This window comes from Zootermopsis nevadensis, unplaced genomic scaffold, assembly GCF_977971745.1.
Source record: "Zootermopsis nevadensis isolate Lab colony 2312 unplaced genomic scaffold, Znev_1.0 Znev_ptg000025l, whole genome shotgun sequence".
Classification (NCBI taxonomy): domain Eukaryota; kingdom Metazoa; phylum Arthropoda; class Insecta; order Blattodea; family Termopsidae; genus Zootermopsis; species Zootermopsis nevadensis.
In genome coordinates, this window is record NW_028259157.1 from 11,252,508 (window position 1) to 11,268,062 (window position 15,555).

Sequence of the window (15,555 nt, forward strand, 5' to 3'; positions counted from 1 at the left end):
TGGCACTTTATTGTTATTATTTATGTTATTATTCCTTCGTGATTGGTTCTTGTGTTGTTATAATGATGTTTTAGATGCATAGGTTATGAAGCATTGAATGAAAGATCAAGATTTAATAATGCCAATAACAGTTGCTAACTTGATATTAAACAGAACTTGTCATCGGTCTCTGAAATTTCAATGTTTGAATTATAGGAACTTTGCTAAATCGTTCTGTTTATTTTGTGAACTTGATTGGAAATTTACACCATAAATTATATTTTGGAATACGTAGTCTGATGATGATGTGTGAAATCCAAGGATTTTATAGAAGTGCTGAGAGATGGCAACTGCGATGTTTATGAAAACACTGGTTATTCTCAGCAGGGCTGTAGAGTCAGAGTCGGTACATTTTTACCGACTTCGACCTTGATATAAAATCTTAAGAACAATTTCTATACCGCGTGAGCCGCTGGTGGCCTCACGCTTAGGGAGATTCAACGACGCGTAGAGCCACATGGTGTGGGAATAATGCTTTGTAACTTTGGCTCTGGTACCTTAAGAATGCAAACTGTCTACAAATCAACTGATATCTGCAACAACCATTAGACTTATATTTAAATATAGGTTATAAGTCTAAAAGTAGGCTGATGATTCACATGGTGGTGATGAAATCTCTTATGGTGCAACTTAACATTTTAGTAGGTTTATCCTTATTAATTGTATATTGAGCTTTTATGAAGGAGGGAGATTTTAGTACCAACTCCACATCCTGATTATCAGAATTCAACACAGCTCACATGTGGAAACTAAACTTATACACTGAACTCCAGCCACGATAACCTAAGGATAATGAGAGAGTGATTATGAATGGAAAGGATATTTAGATGGACTGAGCAAAACAACAGTAAACTTCAACTGGGATAGGTTATAACACAGCTGACATTTTATCTGAAGTGAGTATCAGTCAGTAAAATATATCAGTTGCAGGACATACTAATATCAGATATGGGAGTGCTTTGCCAAATTATAATGTATGTAACAAAAAACATTTTATTTAAAATAATTTAAAAGAACAAATAATTCCCATCAGTAAACAAACAGAAAAAGGGAAGAAATATTTGGTTTATGCAAGACATCACAAAAAATTTATCACATATTTTAGTTTGAGTGAAGATGTTACAAATTTAACATTAAATATGACACTTAACTTTAAGGTTTCATTAACGTCAAATTTGTTATCTGGATTACTGAACACTTAGACTTTGTCCATCATCTTGTATTCTAAAAAACACACAATGTTTCTTCAGGTGCAAGGAAGGGGACACCTTCTCCATTGGGTCAATTAGGAACAGCTAACCTCATTCACTGGAAATATTGTTTTTATAATACCAGATGATGGACAAGTCCAAAACCTCAGTAATCCAGATTGTAATCCACAATTGTCAGAACCCTTTAGAACCAATCAAATTTGTTTTCTTCCACAAAATTTGAAAAAAAAATTAAAGTTATATTGACATACAGAATAACAATAACTAATGATTTGAATAAAAATGAAAACAAGTAGACTATTCTTTGCAATCCTGTTCAGAATTAACAAAAAATAAACTCATTCTTATTATGTAACTTAATGTTTTGATATTAAAATGTCCTTAACAAGGCTGACTTAAAAATGTGGTGCCTAAAATACCAAGTAGTCAATTATAAAATCTAACATTCATGTAATTAATATCCCTGCTCATAACAAGACCGTGGCTTGCATTTAAATTATTGGACTAAAATGAAATAAATTCTGGCTACTTAAAGAACTTGTACCTCATTGTCTTACTTATTATTTTAAAAATTTGAATTCCCTTAATGAGACAAACTTAAAATCTACTCTTTCTTTTATTGTTTAAAAAGAAAATCAACTTCATGCACATGCACAACTTTATGTTCTTAAACGTAATCACTCCCTCAGTGTAAGATTGTGACATGCAATTGCATTAGTGAAATAAATTCTCCCTTGTTATAGAACTTTAAGAGATTCAAAACTAATATTCAAAGTGAGTTCCTTAAATTCATGCCTACATTAAGGTAAATCCTGTCTGCCTATAAAATTCATGTTTCTAGAATTAGTGTCAGATGTAAAACTTTATTTAGATAAATTACGATATGTAATTATAAAAATAAATGCATGTAAACAAGAAAACTGAACCATCTGTAATGAATGTCTGACAGAAATGTGAAGTTAATGTCACACTATCGTTGACACCGATTTAATGCTCTGCCTCGGATGGTTTCCATAGTGCGCACAATTACCCATTGAGCAAATGATGGTGAAATGCAGCCCATGAAGTTTATTGCACCAACCTGGAATATAAACCATATATATTACAATATTTTTTACATGTATACAAGTTATGAAGTATGAGGAATGCAGGTTTAAGTTAATAATTAAAATTTGACATAATAGGCTTGGGAAAATGTCTACTGACTTGTAGTGCTTATGCATATGAAGTGTATAACATCCATGAAAGATACAATGATATTTTTAAATACCTGCAATAGCAATTGATGCCTTGGAATGTAATTTACTTCTGAAAGCAAATCAGAAGGACTGGGTAATGGTATATGCTATGAAAGCCACTAAGTGGTTTGTCTGGTCTGGAATTTCATGGTGACTAAAGGTTAGGTGGTCTTTGCAAGATCTTATTCGCATTTCCAAGAGTTTTCATTAATGAGTAGATGTTTGGGGTTTCACTGCACTTTTTACCATTAGAGTGTGTGGGAAATATCCGGTGGTTTGCTGTTGAATTCCGGTCGAGCGAAGAGCATGCTCAACAAAGACGTCTGGTGTTGGTGCCATCCATGTGGAACGTTTGATCTTGCTCATTTTTGTAGCAACATATCCTGGCAAAATACACTGGATGACAATTCCGCGTTTTCCATATTCACATGCGAGATCCTTTGAGAACTTCTCAATAAAAGCCTGTAAAATGTAACAAAGAAATGTCATTACAGGAGCATGAAGAACTACACTTGGTGTTTCTCTTGCCCTAAGAAAAGACTTAAAGAATATTTGGATTTCTTATTTTTAATAGTACATACTTTATACTGTGTTTTAATTTGTGGTAAGGGATTTTACCCTATAGGCTTCTGTAAGCCTATCAGAAGAAGGTGCACAGGAGCTGGTCACTTTTACAAAAAGAATATGTTATTTTATCCTTTTGTTGCATGCATTGGTAAGGTAGTTGTAAAGTTTCCCAGGAATTTTGAATTTAAATTGGGAGGGGAAAGCAAATGATGGTAAAAGAGTTTCCTCATTCAGTTAACTCCAGCTGTCTGATCACTCAAATGTAATTCATTACAGAACTTCAAAAAGAAAAAAGTCATGTAGCATGTCAAATAGTTCTAAGATCTGTAAGGGACACTATCTAATGGATTGTTGTCTTCATATTTCCTTCATTTTCTTGTTTATGTGTGTGTTGAAATTTGAGTTTTCCCTCCAAAACGTTTCCAAAATTTTCTACCCCCTATTAAAAAATAATCAGCATTTGTTCCCTCACGTTCTGTAGCTGAGTTCTCACACATTGTGCATATTACCAACATAACAACTCACCTTAGATGCCCCATAAATTGTCAACATTGGGCTTGGAATAATAGCCGCAGTTGATGAAACATTCACCACAACACCCTTTTTACGTTCAACCATCTGAGGCAAAATCATCATTGTCATGTTGGTCACAGAAGAGATGTTACACTTAATTATCTGTGGATACACTTTATCTCGATCTGGAAGTTCCAGGAAGTATTCAGGGTAAGGGTAGCTCATGCCAACATTATTTATCAGGATGCCAATTTCCATTCCAAAGAGTTCCTTTTCTATAGTATGGTACGCATCATGCGAGTCATTAGAGAAGTCTGCCTCAATGATTTTGGTATTGACATGGTATTGAGACTCTGCGAACAAAGTAATAAGAATCAATATGTGTTGTTATAAAGTTCCATGACGTAATGCACATTCACATTTTTTAGTGGCCATACATGATTATTGTAAGCTGGGATAGCTCAGTCAATATAGTGGCTAGCTACGAGCTGGACAACTGGGGTTTGATCCCCAACAGGGGCAGAGGATTTTTCCTCTAGTCTCTGTGACCACACCGGCTCTGGGGCCCACCCAGCCTCCTATCCAGTGGACTTCGGGGTCCTTTCCCGGGTGTAAATTGCGGCCGTGGCGTGATGCTGACCACTCACCCTCATCTAGTGCTGAGGTCAACCAATACTGATTTTATATTTTTAGGGAGTATTTTAAATATACTGCACAGTGAATATTTCTACCACATACTTGAACAGAACTGGATCGGATGGAGTCAAAGCAAATGGAACAGTTGTTAACCAAACCATTACTTTTTAGCTGTTAAAGTCTCAGACTTCTACAGATCAAAGTTCAGAACATTCCACATTCCTTCTGTGGGACTCAGAATGAGTAGTGATAAATACTTGGTAATAACAAAGATAAAATATCCATGTTTTTTTCTGTTCATACCAATTTCAGCGGCAACAGCTTCTAGCTTTGTCTTTGTCCGGCTTATCAGAATGATGTCAATCCCCAGTTTAGCCAGCTGAAACAAAGATAAACAGAATGAATATAAATACTGTTCATAATGGAATGGAACATTTCACTGACAGGAACACTATCATTATGTTTTAGATTTTCATTTCCTATATCCATTGATGTATAATTCAAATTCAGATGCAGATATAAAGATGACTTTGAAGGTGCATGTTAATAAGTTTGTCTCTGTATTAAACAGTTAAGCAAATTATATTGTGGTGGAATGACTGACCATTTTATTTCATCAAAGACAGTTGGGACATGTAGCTAGATGTGTAAGTGCATATTGCACTAATTTTAACACAGTAATTGGAAACATTACAAAAAGAAAAGTGGATGAAACACAACATGATAAAGAGACAGATATGCAGTATTCAATGTCATTGCTGTTTGTAGAGCTGGCCAAAGTACGTGTGATAAAATGAACAAATGTGTTATAATGAGCCTTCATTAAATGCATTATAAAAGGAAAAATCACATAATGGTTACAGCAAGAGATGTGTTTGATATAAATCGTTATCATTTCTACTACGATTTTATAATTGGATACTGGCCAGGACCTATGAGCCGGGATAGCTCAGTCAGTATAGTGACTAGCTACGGGCTGGACGACCGGGGTTCGATCCCCGACGGGGGCAGAGGATTTTTCCTCTAGCCTCTGCGTCCAGACCGGCTCTGGGGCCCACCCAGCCTCCTCTAAAATGGGTACCGGGGTCCTTTCCCGGGGGTAAAGCCGGCCGGGGCGTGATGCTGACCACTCACCCCCATCTAGTGCCGAGGTCAAGGAAGGGAGGAGCTATACCTCCTCTCACCCCAAACGCCTACATGGCGTAGAGTGGGACAAACTTTACTTTTTACTGGCCAGGACCTGATATCTGGAAACAAGGAAGTTTACAGATTTTTCACTTCCTCCTGTTTTAATGCTGGGGTAATGTTTCAAAACATAAAATTACCCACATTTAAAATAAGAATCGTGTGAAGCCTGTGGGACCCCAGGAATGTAATATGATTGACAATGAACAGAAACATCTGCGCATCATTATGAAGAAGCGCAATCAATTCCAAATATTGTGAAGAAGAAAAAAAGTAATTTTTAATTGATGTGGTTTAATAAAATAGGGCAGTTTAAAATCTGTGACCAAATTAATGGCTGGGATGATGTGTGTTGTGCAGGTATGATCTATCCTTCTTACTTAACTGAATGGCTCTGCAGTTCTTCAAGGTCCTTGGCTGTGTCACAAATGCAGGGTTTCTTAAGCTACATAGACATTTGGTAGGACACGTTGGATGAGTAATCAGCCCTTTGCAAGGCCTCTGTGCCTACACAGGACAGGACAGCACAGCACAGAAAGACATGGACATACATACATGCCTTAAGCAGGATTCATACCCATAATCCCAGTGTTCATACGATCAAAGCCCAAATCTCAGACAGTGTGGCCACTACGGCTGGCAGCTTTTCTCTGTACAGCAATAAAATTCCCCAACTCATGTGAGGTGTAGGATGCATAATAAAAGCCTTTCCTACCATAATGACAACTTTGCTTTCATATGTTACACCTTACTGTGGCATGTTAGTTTCATCTGTTATGTATTATTGTGGTGACCATCATGAATAATGACTGTGCATAAGTCAGTTATATAATTCTTAATTAATTGGTCCCTCCAGTATGTGAATACAATGATTTCTGTTGTGTGTACCATTTTTTCTTAAAAACAAGTTTAGAGGACATAAGAATTTTTACTGTATACAGACAAATAAAGATAGAATACATACAGCTTTAGCATAAGCCTTGCCAACACCATCAGTAGCTCCAGTCACCACTGAAATGAAAACAGTCGATCAATACTTTTACATCTACAGAACACGTAACTCATGCATTAGCTAACACAGGTCTTACAGCTGTAGAATTCCAGTGACACATGAAGAGCTAGGGTATCTCAGTCAGCGTCATGTCTGACTGTGGGCTTGTCAATGGGTTTGATCCTTGGCAGGGGCAAAGGATTCTCCTTCTAGTCTCTTGGGCATATTCAGACTCGTATTCAGTGGGTAAAGCATTGCCAGGGTGTAACACCGACCATTCAGCTCGGTTTTACTGCAGAGGTGAAGAATGAATGCCCCTCATGCACCTCCATGGCATGTAGTGGGACAGATTTACTTTGCTGAAATATGTATTAAGGTAAACGTGAAGTTGTCTTGAAGGCTTATAGGATATGTGAAAGTAAAGTTTCACTCGTTGTTGACTTCGGTCATGAAGTTTTTTTTATATTTTATTTAATGCTTTCTCAAACCACATTAATGTTCACTTTATCACCCATGTTTTTTAAAACTGGTTGAGATTTTGGTTAGGTTAAGTTAGGTTAGGTGGATTCAGAATATGTAATAGTAGAAATTATAGACAGAATGTATTATGAATTTGTATAATTGTTTCTAGATGAGATGCATTTGAAGAATTGTAGGTATAATAGTTTCTTACTAGAATTAATGTTATGTCCATATCAGTGAAATAACATGTTTTTAATGCTTTGGAATAATTTCCATATCGTCCATATTGCAAGAACATTAAATGATAGGTCGGAGAGGATATCTTCTGGGTTGTAGCTCCGTGTACGACGATGTTGGAGGCAGCAAGGACCTCTGAGACGTTGGTTAACTTCTACCAGACACGGCCCTACAAATCAGATGACGTCAATTTTTAAACAACCTTGATCTTGAATCATGCTGTTACTTTCAGAGTGTCGGAGACAAAAAAGAAAGCGGCCTTCAGGTCGATGCCTTCCTGCACAGTAGCAAGAAAGGCTCTTTGTAGTGGCACGTTCCTTACCAGTGTATGTAAGTGACCATGAATTGAATTCTTGTGAAGACGAGGTGCTTACTACCTGAAATTTCTGTCAGTTTCTACCAGACTATACTTCGCAACATCCCAGAAGACAGCCATATTCTTTGTTATTACATGTATGTGACAGACGGATGTGGAAACATTAAAATGCATTTTCGTGAACCCCGAAGAGAGTAACAGAACTTCGAACACTGCTAAAGCGATGTGTGAGCACACAATTACATCAACTTTCCTTTAGCACTGACACTGTGAGAGCCACGTTTAGAGCTGACTGCCGAAGGCGAGTTTCGATATGGGTCACTGGATCACGTCGTGTGGACCGATGAGTCTGTTGTGAGAGAAAGGCTTCTCAAATAACACAGATGAAAACTTCAAAGGCTGTAGGATTTGAGGTTTCATAGGGACGATAATCGTTGGTAAAGTTCTACCTGACTACATGTTACAACACCCCAAAAGACAGCCAGCTTCAAAGTCTTTGCGTCATAATGCTAATAATCTGTATGAAAATCGAAACGAACCTCGGGAAAGACCTTATCTTCATTTGAACATTATCGACACCCCAGTCAGAATCTTTCGAAAGAGCTTTTAAACCGAAAAGTAATAGGTCACCATAATTAATTAATGGTCACACAACATTGCAATGTTTCTACGAAGCGCTGATATCTACTCACGCTTAACAGCCCAGAAGAATGACGTTATCAACATGTTTTGTAATTTAGAGTGTGTGCCCGAATGTTATGTAATATAATAACTTCATTATCACGAGACAGTCTGATAATATGACCTCAAGATAACTTACAAGTTTCTTGTGTGTTTACGTCACTTCGTGTACTTTACTTTCAAGTGATGTCTCGTGTTTAATAACACAAGAATAAGTTTCTGGATCAGAAAGTAAAATGCATTGCTACTCGGTGCCATTGGATTCAAACTGTTACTGTCTTTATACGCCGTGTATTTGTCAACGTTTCAAAGGTCCTTGCTGCCTCCATCATCACGGCGATGAACTCTGATGATATATGGATTTGAGGTTCTCACTGCAGTGAGGATATCGATGTTCTGGGTTGTTCCTTCGAAACGTCATCTACCTACGAGTCTACGCGAAAGTTACAACCGATAAGATCAACATCGATATCGAGTTATGTCTGTCGATATTATTCTCCGTGTAACGTAGTATGAGTGTAGATGAGTACTACCGGCCTATTAGTGTTGAAATGTTAATAGTAAACTTTTATATATCTAACAAATTGAACGTAAAAACCAATATTTAACAGGATGTATTTATAAATATGCTCAGTGGGAGTACAAATGATTAAGAACAGCGATGTATGTGATTTTCTTATGATTGGTCATTATATGATCAACACTCAGTAGGTATTAGTGTGATTGAAAAGGCAAAATGAACCAAGGAAACATGAATCTCCATAAGTAATCATTTTACACTTCCGTGAACGAATACGTAATCTTGTCCTTTGTGCTGTTCATTCTGTATCCCTGTCAACACATGCATTAAACAACGAATGCTTGCTAAACGTGTTTGTCAGTTGTTTGACGAAGCAATTCTGGCAAGGTAAGCGAATCAGCGTCGCGATCCTACGACTGCCAGACCGTAGTTCGGAGTTTCAGTTTACTGGGTTTTGAACCCAAGGCTAATATATGCAGAAGCAGCAATGACAAGGAAACTATTACAATTCTGATAGAAATTTTACGAGTTTTAACTTTACTTTAGTTTTTAAATCGTGTTTCCCTGTCACATTGGACTTTCTGTAAACGTTATTAACTATGTAACACGGAATATTAACACATTCAGTTAGCAGTACTTTGTATATCACTTTACACGTTCCATCTGTTTCCAAGTTGACACCCTCTGCTGTATTGCCCCGTGCAATTTAAGAGGTGTTTGCTCCTTTCATCATCTGGGAAATTTTATGATGCAGACCATAACGACCTCTGGAACGTCGGTAAAATTCTACAAGACTAACTACACGGCGCAATATTCCGTAAGGCAATCGACTTCATACTCGCCTCCGCGGTAACCTGAAATCCTACTTCATCTCCCTCGGTGGCTTCTGAACCTTAAAACGTTAAGAAGGTTTAACGGTTCGGCCTACTTGAGTATTGGCTGCTACAACTACGCTGCATTTCATGCATGAATGGACCTCAACATCTTATACATCTGGGACAGAAGTGGTTAGTCATTTTAATCTGCTGTCTTGTTTTGAGCCGCCACGGTGGTCTAGCGGTTAGAACGCTGGCCTCGGGTTCGATTCCCGGCGGTGCCCGAATTTATAACTTGTGTTGGGCAAGGCCGTGGTCTAGGCAACACGGAGTTTTCCTTCGGGGGCTTCCCCGGTTTCTCCGTGGCATCCCATTCACACACAGAAGAAGGCAATGGCAAACCACTTCTGGATCATCTGCCAAGAACGTATATGAACAGGTCCCAGTCCGAGAAAAGGATGGAAGGATCCTGTTCATATGGACCTGTCGTCAGACAGAACACTACAAATAAAAATAATAAGTACCTTGTACTTATAACAATGACCTTTTAAACCACGTCATAGTTGAATGTTAAAATGTCCGATAGTTTTCATTTTAAATTAGGCCTGTACGTCCCAGAGTATATATCCGATATAAAAATCATCTTCTCTACACGGGACAATTCCTTCTTTATTCGCTTTCTATGGTTCCTGCTTTAGAGCACGTACCAGTAAAGTACAGTATTGGGTTTTATGTAAAATGTCTGAACAACTGCTAATTATTCTAGAAGACTGCCAAGGTAGATAATGTATTCTGACGAGCAGCGATAGGTTGAAACATAGTTCATTAAAAATTATGACCTACGTTGGCTACGTCAATGCCCCGTTCCTAATGCGTCAGATAAGTAGGACAGGGCGCTCACTGGCAACTTCAGTAAGTCACTCACGGAACACGAGAAAATTGTCATGTTAGAAAATGCTTTGCTGTGTGCAATTCTTCTGTGAGACCTACCTAAACAAATATTTGGTCCTGTTTGAATGAAAACTACCAGGTATAACTTGTAAGTGTAAAACAAGACTTTTTTTTTGTAGTGTTCTGTCTGAGGACAGGTCCATATGAACAGGATCCTTCCATCCTTTTCTCGGACTGGGACCTGTTCATATACGTTCTTGGCAGATGATCCAGAAGTGGTTTGCCATTGCCTTCTTCTGTGTGTGAATGGGATGCCACGGAGAAACCGGGGAAGCCCCCCGGAGGAAAACTCCGTGTTGCCTAGACCACGGCCTTGCCCAACACAAGTTATAAATTCGGGCACCGCCGGGAATCGAACCCGAGGCCAGCGTTCTAACCGCTAGACCACCGTGGCACGGTACAAGGTACTAGGAATAATTAATTTTCTTTGATTGAGCTCTGTAATATGTCGTATCCAAACAAGTTATGTTAATTTACCATTTCTTCACATTAATTTAATTTCTTTTCAAATAAAAAAATATAAGTAACTGAATTTTTATACTAGAGAAAACAGTATCGTATTCTATGTTACTCCGAAACGTTGTTGTTTACCTACGAGTCTACACGACGTCACAACCCAGAACAACAACATCGTAATAATAAAATTGACTGGCTAGAATAATATGAATTCTGAGAGTAGTCATAATGAGAAATTGCACGTGACTTAGCTTTTTACAGCGCGCGATGACTGATTATTAATAAAAAATATGCTATCAGCTTGTGAATATGACGCTGCAGAAATGCCTTATCATGTTATAAATATTGAGTGCCACTAGAATTTCTTTCTGGACACTGGGGGTCTTTGTCTGCTAATGAGCAGCATATGCATATTAAGTGAATGCTAATATTCGGTAAGCTATTGAAATGACATTACATTATAAGTGGTGTGTCAATAAAACTACGTCTAAGACCTGTTTTGAAGCGTCATTTCAGCATCTGCCTTGATGGAACGTGAACACTAAATACCCTAGTTCAAAAATCCAGCTTCTGAACAACGCAGTCCCCAAAAACAAAGCCAGTGACATTGATTTTCTAGTATGTCGGTAACTCAAAGCAGTCGTCACATTACGAAACAGCTGATATTATGAATTAACGCATCTCCTAAGTCTGGTAGGATTAACTAACTAACTAGATGGCTTACCGAACCCGAAGGTTCATCACCGAACTAACCAAAGCCCTCCACCGGACCCTGTCCTGGGCCAACAAAATCCAGTCTCCTTCAACTCCTATCTCCCATAGATCCCGCCTGAGATTATCCTCCCATCTACGTCTAGGTCTCCCCAGAGGTCTCTTCCCCTCAGGCTTCCCAAATAGTGGACCCAACCAACCAGATGGCTTACGGAACCCGAAGGTTCATCACCGAATTAACCAAAGTCCTCCACCGGACCCTGTCCTGGGCCAACAAAATCCAGTCTCCTTCAACTCCTATCTCCCATAGATCCCGCCTGAGATTATCCTCCCATCTACGTCTAGGTCTCCCCAGAGGTCTCTTCCCCTCAGGCTTCCCAAATAGTGGACCCAACCAACTAGATGGCTTATGAAACCCGAAGGTTCATCACCGAATTAACCAAAGTCCTCCACCGGACCCTGTCCTACGCCAACAAAATCCAGTCGCCTTCAACTCCTATCTCCCATAGATCCCGCCTGACACTATCCTCCCATCTACGTCTAGGTCTCCCCAGAGGTCTCTTCCCCTCAGGCTTCCCAAATAGTGGACCCAACCAACCAGATGGCTTATGAAAACCGAATGTTCATCACCGAATTAACCAAAGCCCTCCACCGGACTCTGTCCTGGGCTAACAAAATCCAGTCTCCTTCAACTCCTATCTCCCATAGATCCCGCCTGAGATTATCCTCCCATCTACGTCTAGGTCTCCCCAGGGGTCTCTTCCCCTCAGGCTTCCCAACCAATACCCGGTGCACACCTCTTGTACCATCCATGCGTGCTACATGCCCAGCCCATCTCATTCTTCTCGACTTAATCACCCTGACAATATTGGGGGAGGAGTACAGATTTTTAAGCTCCTCATTGTGCAGTTTTCTCCACGCCCCATCATCTCCTCTCTTAGCCCCAAATATCCTCCTTAAACACCTGCAATCTGTGTTCCTCCCTCTGAGTGAGAGACCATGTTTCGCACCCATACGAAACAACAGGCAAGATTATTGTTTTGTATACTTTAATTTTCAGGTTCTTAGAAATCAGACGGGAAGACAAAATATTTTGGACTGAGAAGTAGCAAGCATTTCCGGAATTTAGTCTCCTCCTAACTTCCTCACAAGTATCGTTTTGATTTGTTATTGTTGTTCCCAAATATTTGAACTTTGTAACCCTTTCAAAGGATTTATTAGCCAAGTCTGGTAGGATTAGCGTGGGAAAATGTACATTGCTTGGATTTGCAACTGGAGAAGAGACACTTAATCGCGTTAGAATGTTCAGATATTTTCTTCGCTTTATAAGGGGTGGAGTTTCTGTCAAAGATGATCCATACCTTGCTGCATGCTTGAGGAATACGTTTCCAACGTTATTTATTAATGGGGGTGAAATTTATGTTTGTAATTACAATCCTAGGATTAGTAATAGCTACTTCAGTGGAAGATTCCATTGCAATCTCAGCCAAAGAGTGATAGAGAATTGTAGTAAAATTAGGGGGGGGGGGGATCGTGATAATAAAGATTTTATCTTGAGCACCACGAGCTTGGTTAGGGGCTCGGTCTCAGATAAAGATAGTTTAGTTTTTAAGGCTACAACTTTTGTTTGAAACATTTTTGATGCAAATATGCTCTAAAATAAATTAAGGCTTTCAAATGAAACAGTATTCCATTTTTGCAAAATTTGAACAATAATTGTTAATTGTCAAAAAGTTATAGTAAGGTCTTTCACTAATAAATTATATCCAAAGCAACGTTATTTATTATGTAGATCTCTGTCTTGTGGGTTGTAGCCTCATGTAGTCTGATAGAAATTTACGAATGTTTCAGAGGTCCTTGCTGCCTCCATCATCAGGGTAATGAGTAACCACTCATCGCCCTGATGATGGAGGCAGCAGGACTTCATGGCATTACAACCCAGTAGACAGCCAACTTCGCACTCGCCACTGTGAGATCCTCAAAATCTATTTATTTATTACGTGTATGTGGCAGATATGCAACGCTAATACATGCTTATGCAGATTTGTAAAATGCAACAAAATCACGAAGACTATTACTGCATTAAAGATTTTATATTGATTACTGCAATATAGTGTCCACAGAATCTGGTGACTGGGTGTGCCAAAGGATTTTGAAGTCATTGCACGCGCATTTTAAAACAGATTTCTTTATGGTGAATTATTCTTAACTGCGTGCCCTACACCCAAGCCAGAGGTTGTTTTGAAACCATTTATTACACACATCTGTAGCCTTTATCCATGTCTGGAGGTCTTTCTGATTTATACAAAGTGCCATGTTATGATGAGGATGCTTTAAACATGTTTTATTTACAATTACCTTAACGATAACACATTTGTTAATAGTTATTTATTTATTTAGTGTTCTGTCTGACGACAGGTCCATATGAACAGGATCCTTCCATCCTTTTCTCGGACTGGGACCTGTTCATATACGTTCTTGGCAGATGATCCAGAAGTGGTTTGCCATTGCCTTCTTCTGTGTGTGAATGGGATGCCACGGAGAAACCGGGGAAGCCCCCGGAGGAAAACTCCGTGTTGTTGCCTAGACCACGGCCTTGCCCAACACAAGTTATAAATTCGGGCACCGCCGGGAATCGAACCCGAGGCCAGCGTTCTAACCGCTAGACCACCTCAGCTTATTATTATTTAGTGTTCTGTCTGACGACAGGTCCATATGAACAGGATCCTTCCATCCTTTTCTCGGACTGGGACCTGTTCATATACGTTCTTGGCAGATGATCCAGAAGTGGTTTGCCATTGCCTTCTTCTGTGTGTGAATGGGATGCCACGGAGAAACCGGGGAAGCCCCCGGAGGAAAACTCCGTGTTGCCTAGACCACGGCCTTGCCCAACACAAGTTATAAATTCGGGCACCGCCGGGAATCGCACCCGAGACCCCCAGGATTACAAGGCCAGCGTTCTAACCGCTAGACCACCGTGGCTTCTTTTGTTAATAATACGAAGGATAACATATAGTTCATTCACACTGTAATAATTCTTTTAACTCGTACATTACCTTCGTGAGATTTGAGGTTCGTGGCGTGCTCCATGTAGTCTGATAAGTATTGACTGGCATTTCTGAGCTGTTTACTGTCTCCGTCGTCAGTGTGGAGGCAGTACAATCCTCTGAAATGTTGGTTAGTATCTGCCAGACTACATAGTGCTACATCCCGGAAGACAGATATCAGACTTCTTCTACGAAGAACGTCTTGATTCTGGCCACATTTTATTCACGGACTCGCCCACATTTAAGATTCCAGGCTTTGACTATCTAGAAATTCCCTGTCTTTCGTGGAACCAAAAGGTTCATTACCATGTTAACAAAAGCCACCCCCTGCTGGACCATGTACTCAGCTAAATAAATGTAGTCCATCCACACCATCACACCCTGTTGTCTTAAGGTCCGTTTTAATAATATCCTTCCATGTATGCCTACATCTTAAGATTGGACTCCTCTTCAGGTGTTCTATCCAAATTCTATAATTTTTAAATTAAAATACGCTATAAGCATGTTTCTCCTGACTAGCATTTCATTAGGCAAGTTACGTATATAAAATTAACCTTAAATTACCTTTAACGTGTTAAATTACAAGACACTTACCTGCCCAGCGTCCCATTTCTTTTAAATTCACATTTCTCTTCATAGCTGGTCCGATCAGATTATTGTAAAGAAGTCGTATAATTGTTCGGGCTATCTGGAAGGCAATGACCGACAAACAAATCAAACCTATCTTTTCCAGTGGAGTATACATTATAAAATCGACTTCCAGCTACGTTATTTTAAGTAAGCTACACTACATAGCTACTGAGTAAATGCCGACATGCGAATATCGACCGACTATTTTCCACACAGCTGTGAAATCCCCCCCCCCCCTCCCTCCAGCCCTACCAAGCCATGGGGGAATATTCCGACGCATGCGTACGAATGACATCATTGGAGCTTCTTTTCGCCTTGACCACGGCCTGTTAGAAGTTCATAGCAGTAT

The 15,555-nt window shown here is 39.4% G+C and overlaps 2 protein-coding genes across 5 annotated transcripts in view; one reads left to right on the top strand and one right to left on the bottom strand.

Moving 5' to 3' along the window:
• Positions 1-15,555, top strand: part of LOC110833460 (mitochondrial tRNA-specific 2-thiouridylase 1) — a 76,365-nt gene that overhangs the window by 1,278 nt on the left and 59,532 nt on the right. The gene's annotated exons all lie outside the window — the stretch shown is intronic.
• Positions 1,015-15,426, bottom strand: spidey (hydroxysteroid 17-beta dehydrogenase 12 spidey). Its single transcript, XM_022071544.2, has 6 exons — positions 15,171-15,426; positions 6,354-6,400; positions 4,508-4,583; positions 3,581-3,921; positions 2,735-2,950; positions 1,015-2,331 (listed from the first exon to the last, which is right to left on the bottom strand). The coding sequence occupies exons 1-6, from the start codon at positions 15,319-15,321 to the stop codon at positions 2,221-2,223; spliced, it is 942 nt and encodes a 313-aa protein (XP_021927236.1). The 5' UTR covers positions 15,322-15,426; the 3' UTR covers positions 1,015-2,220.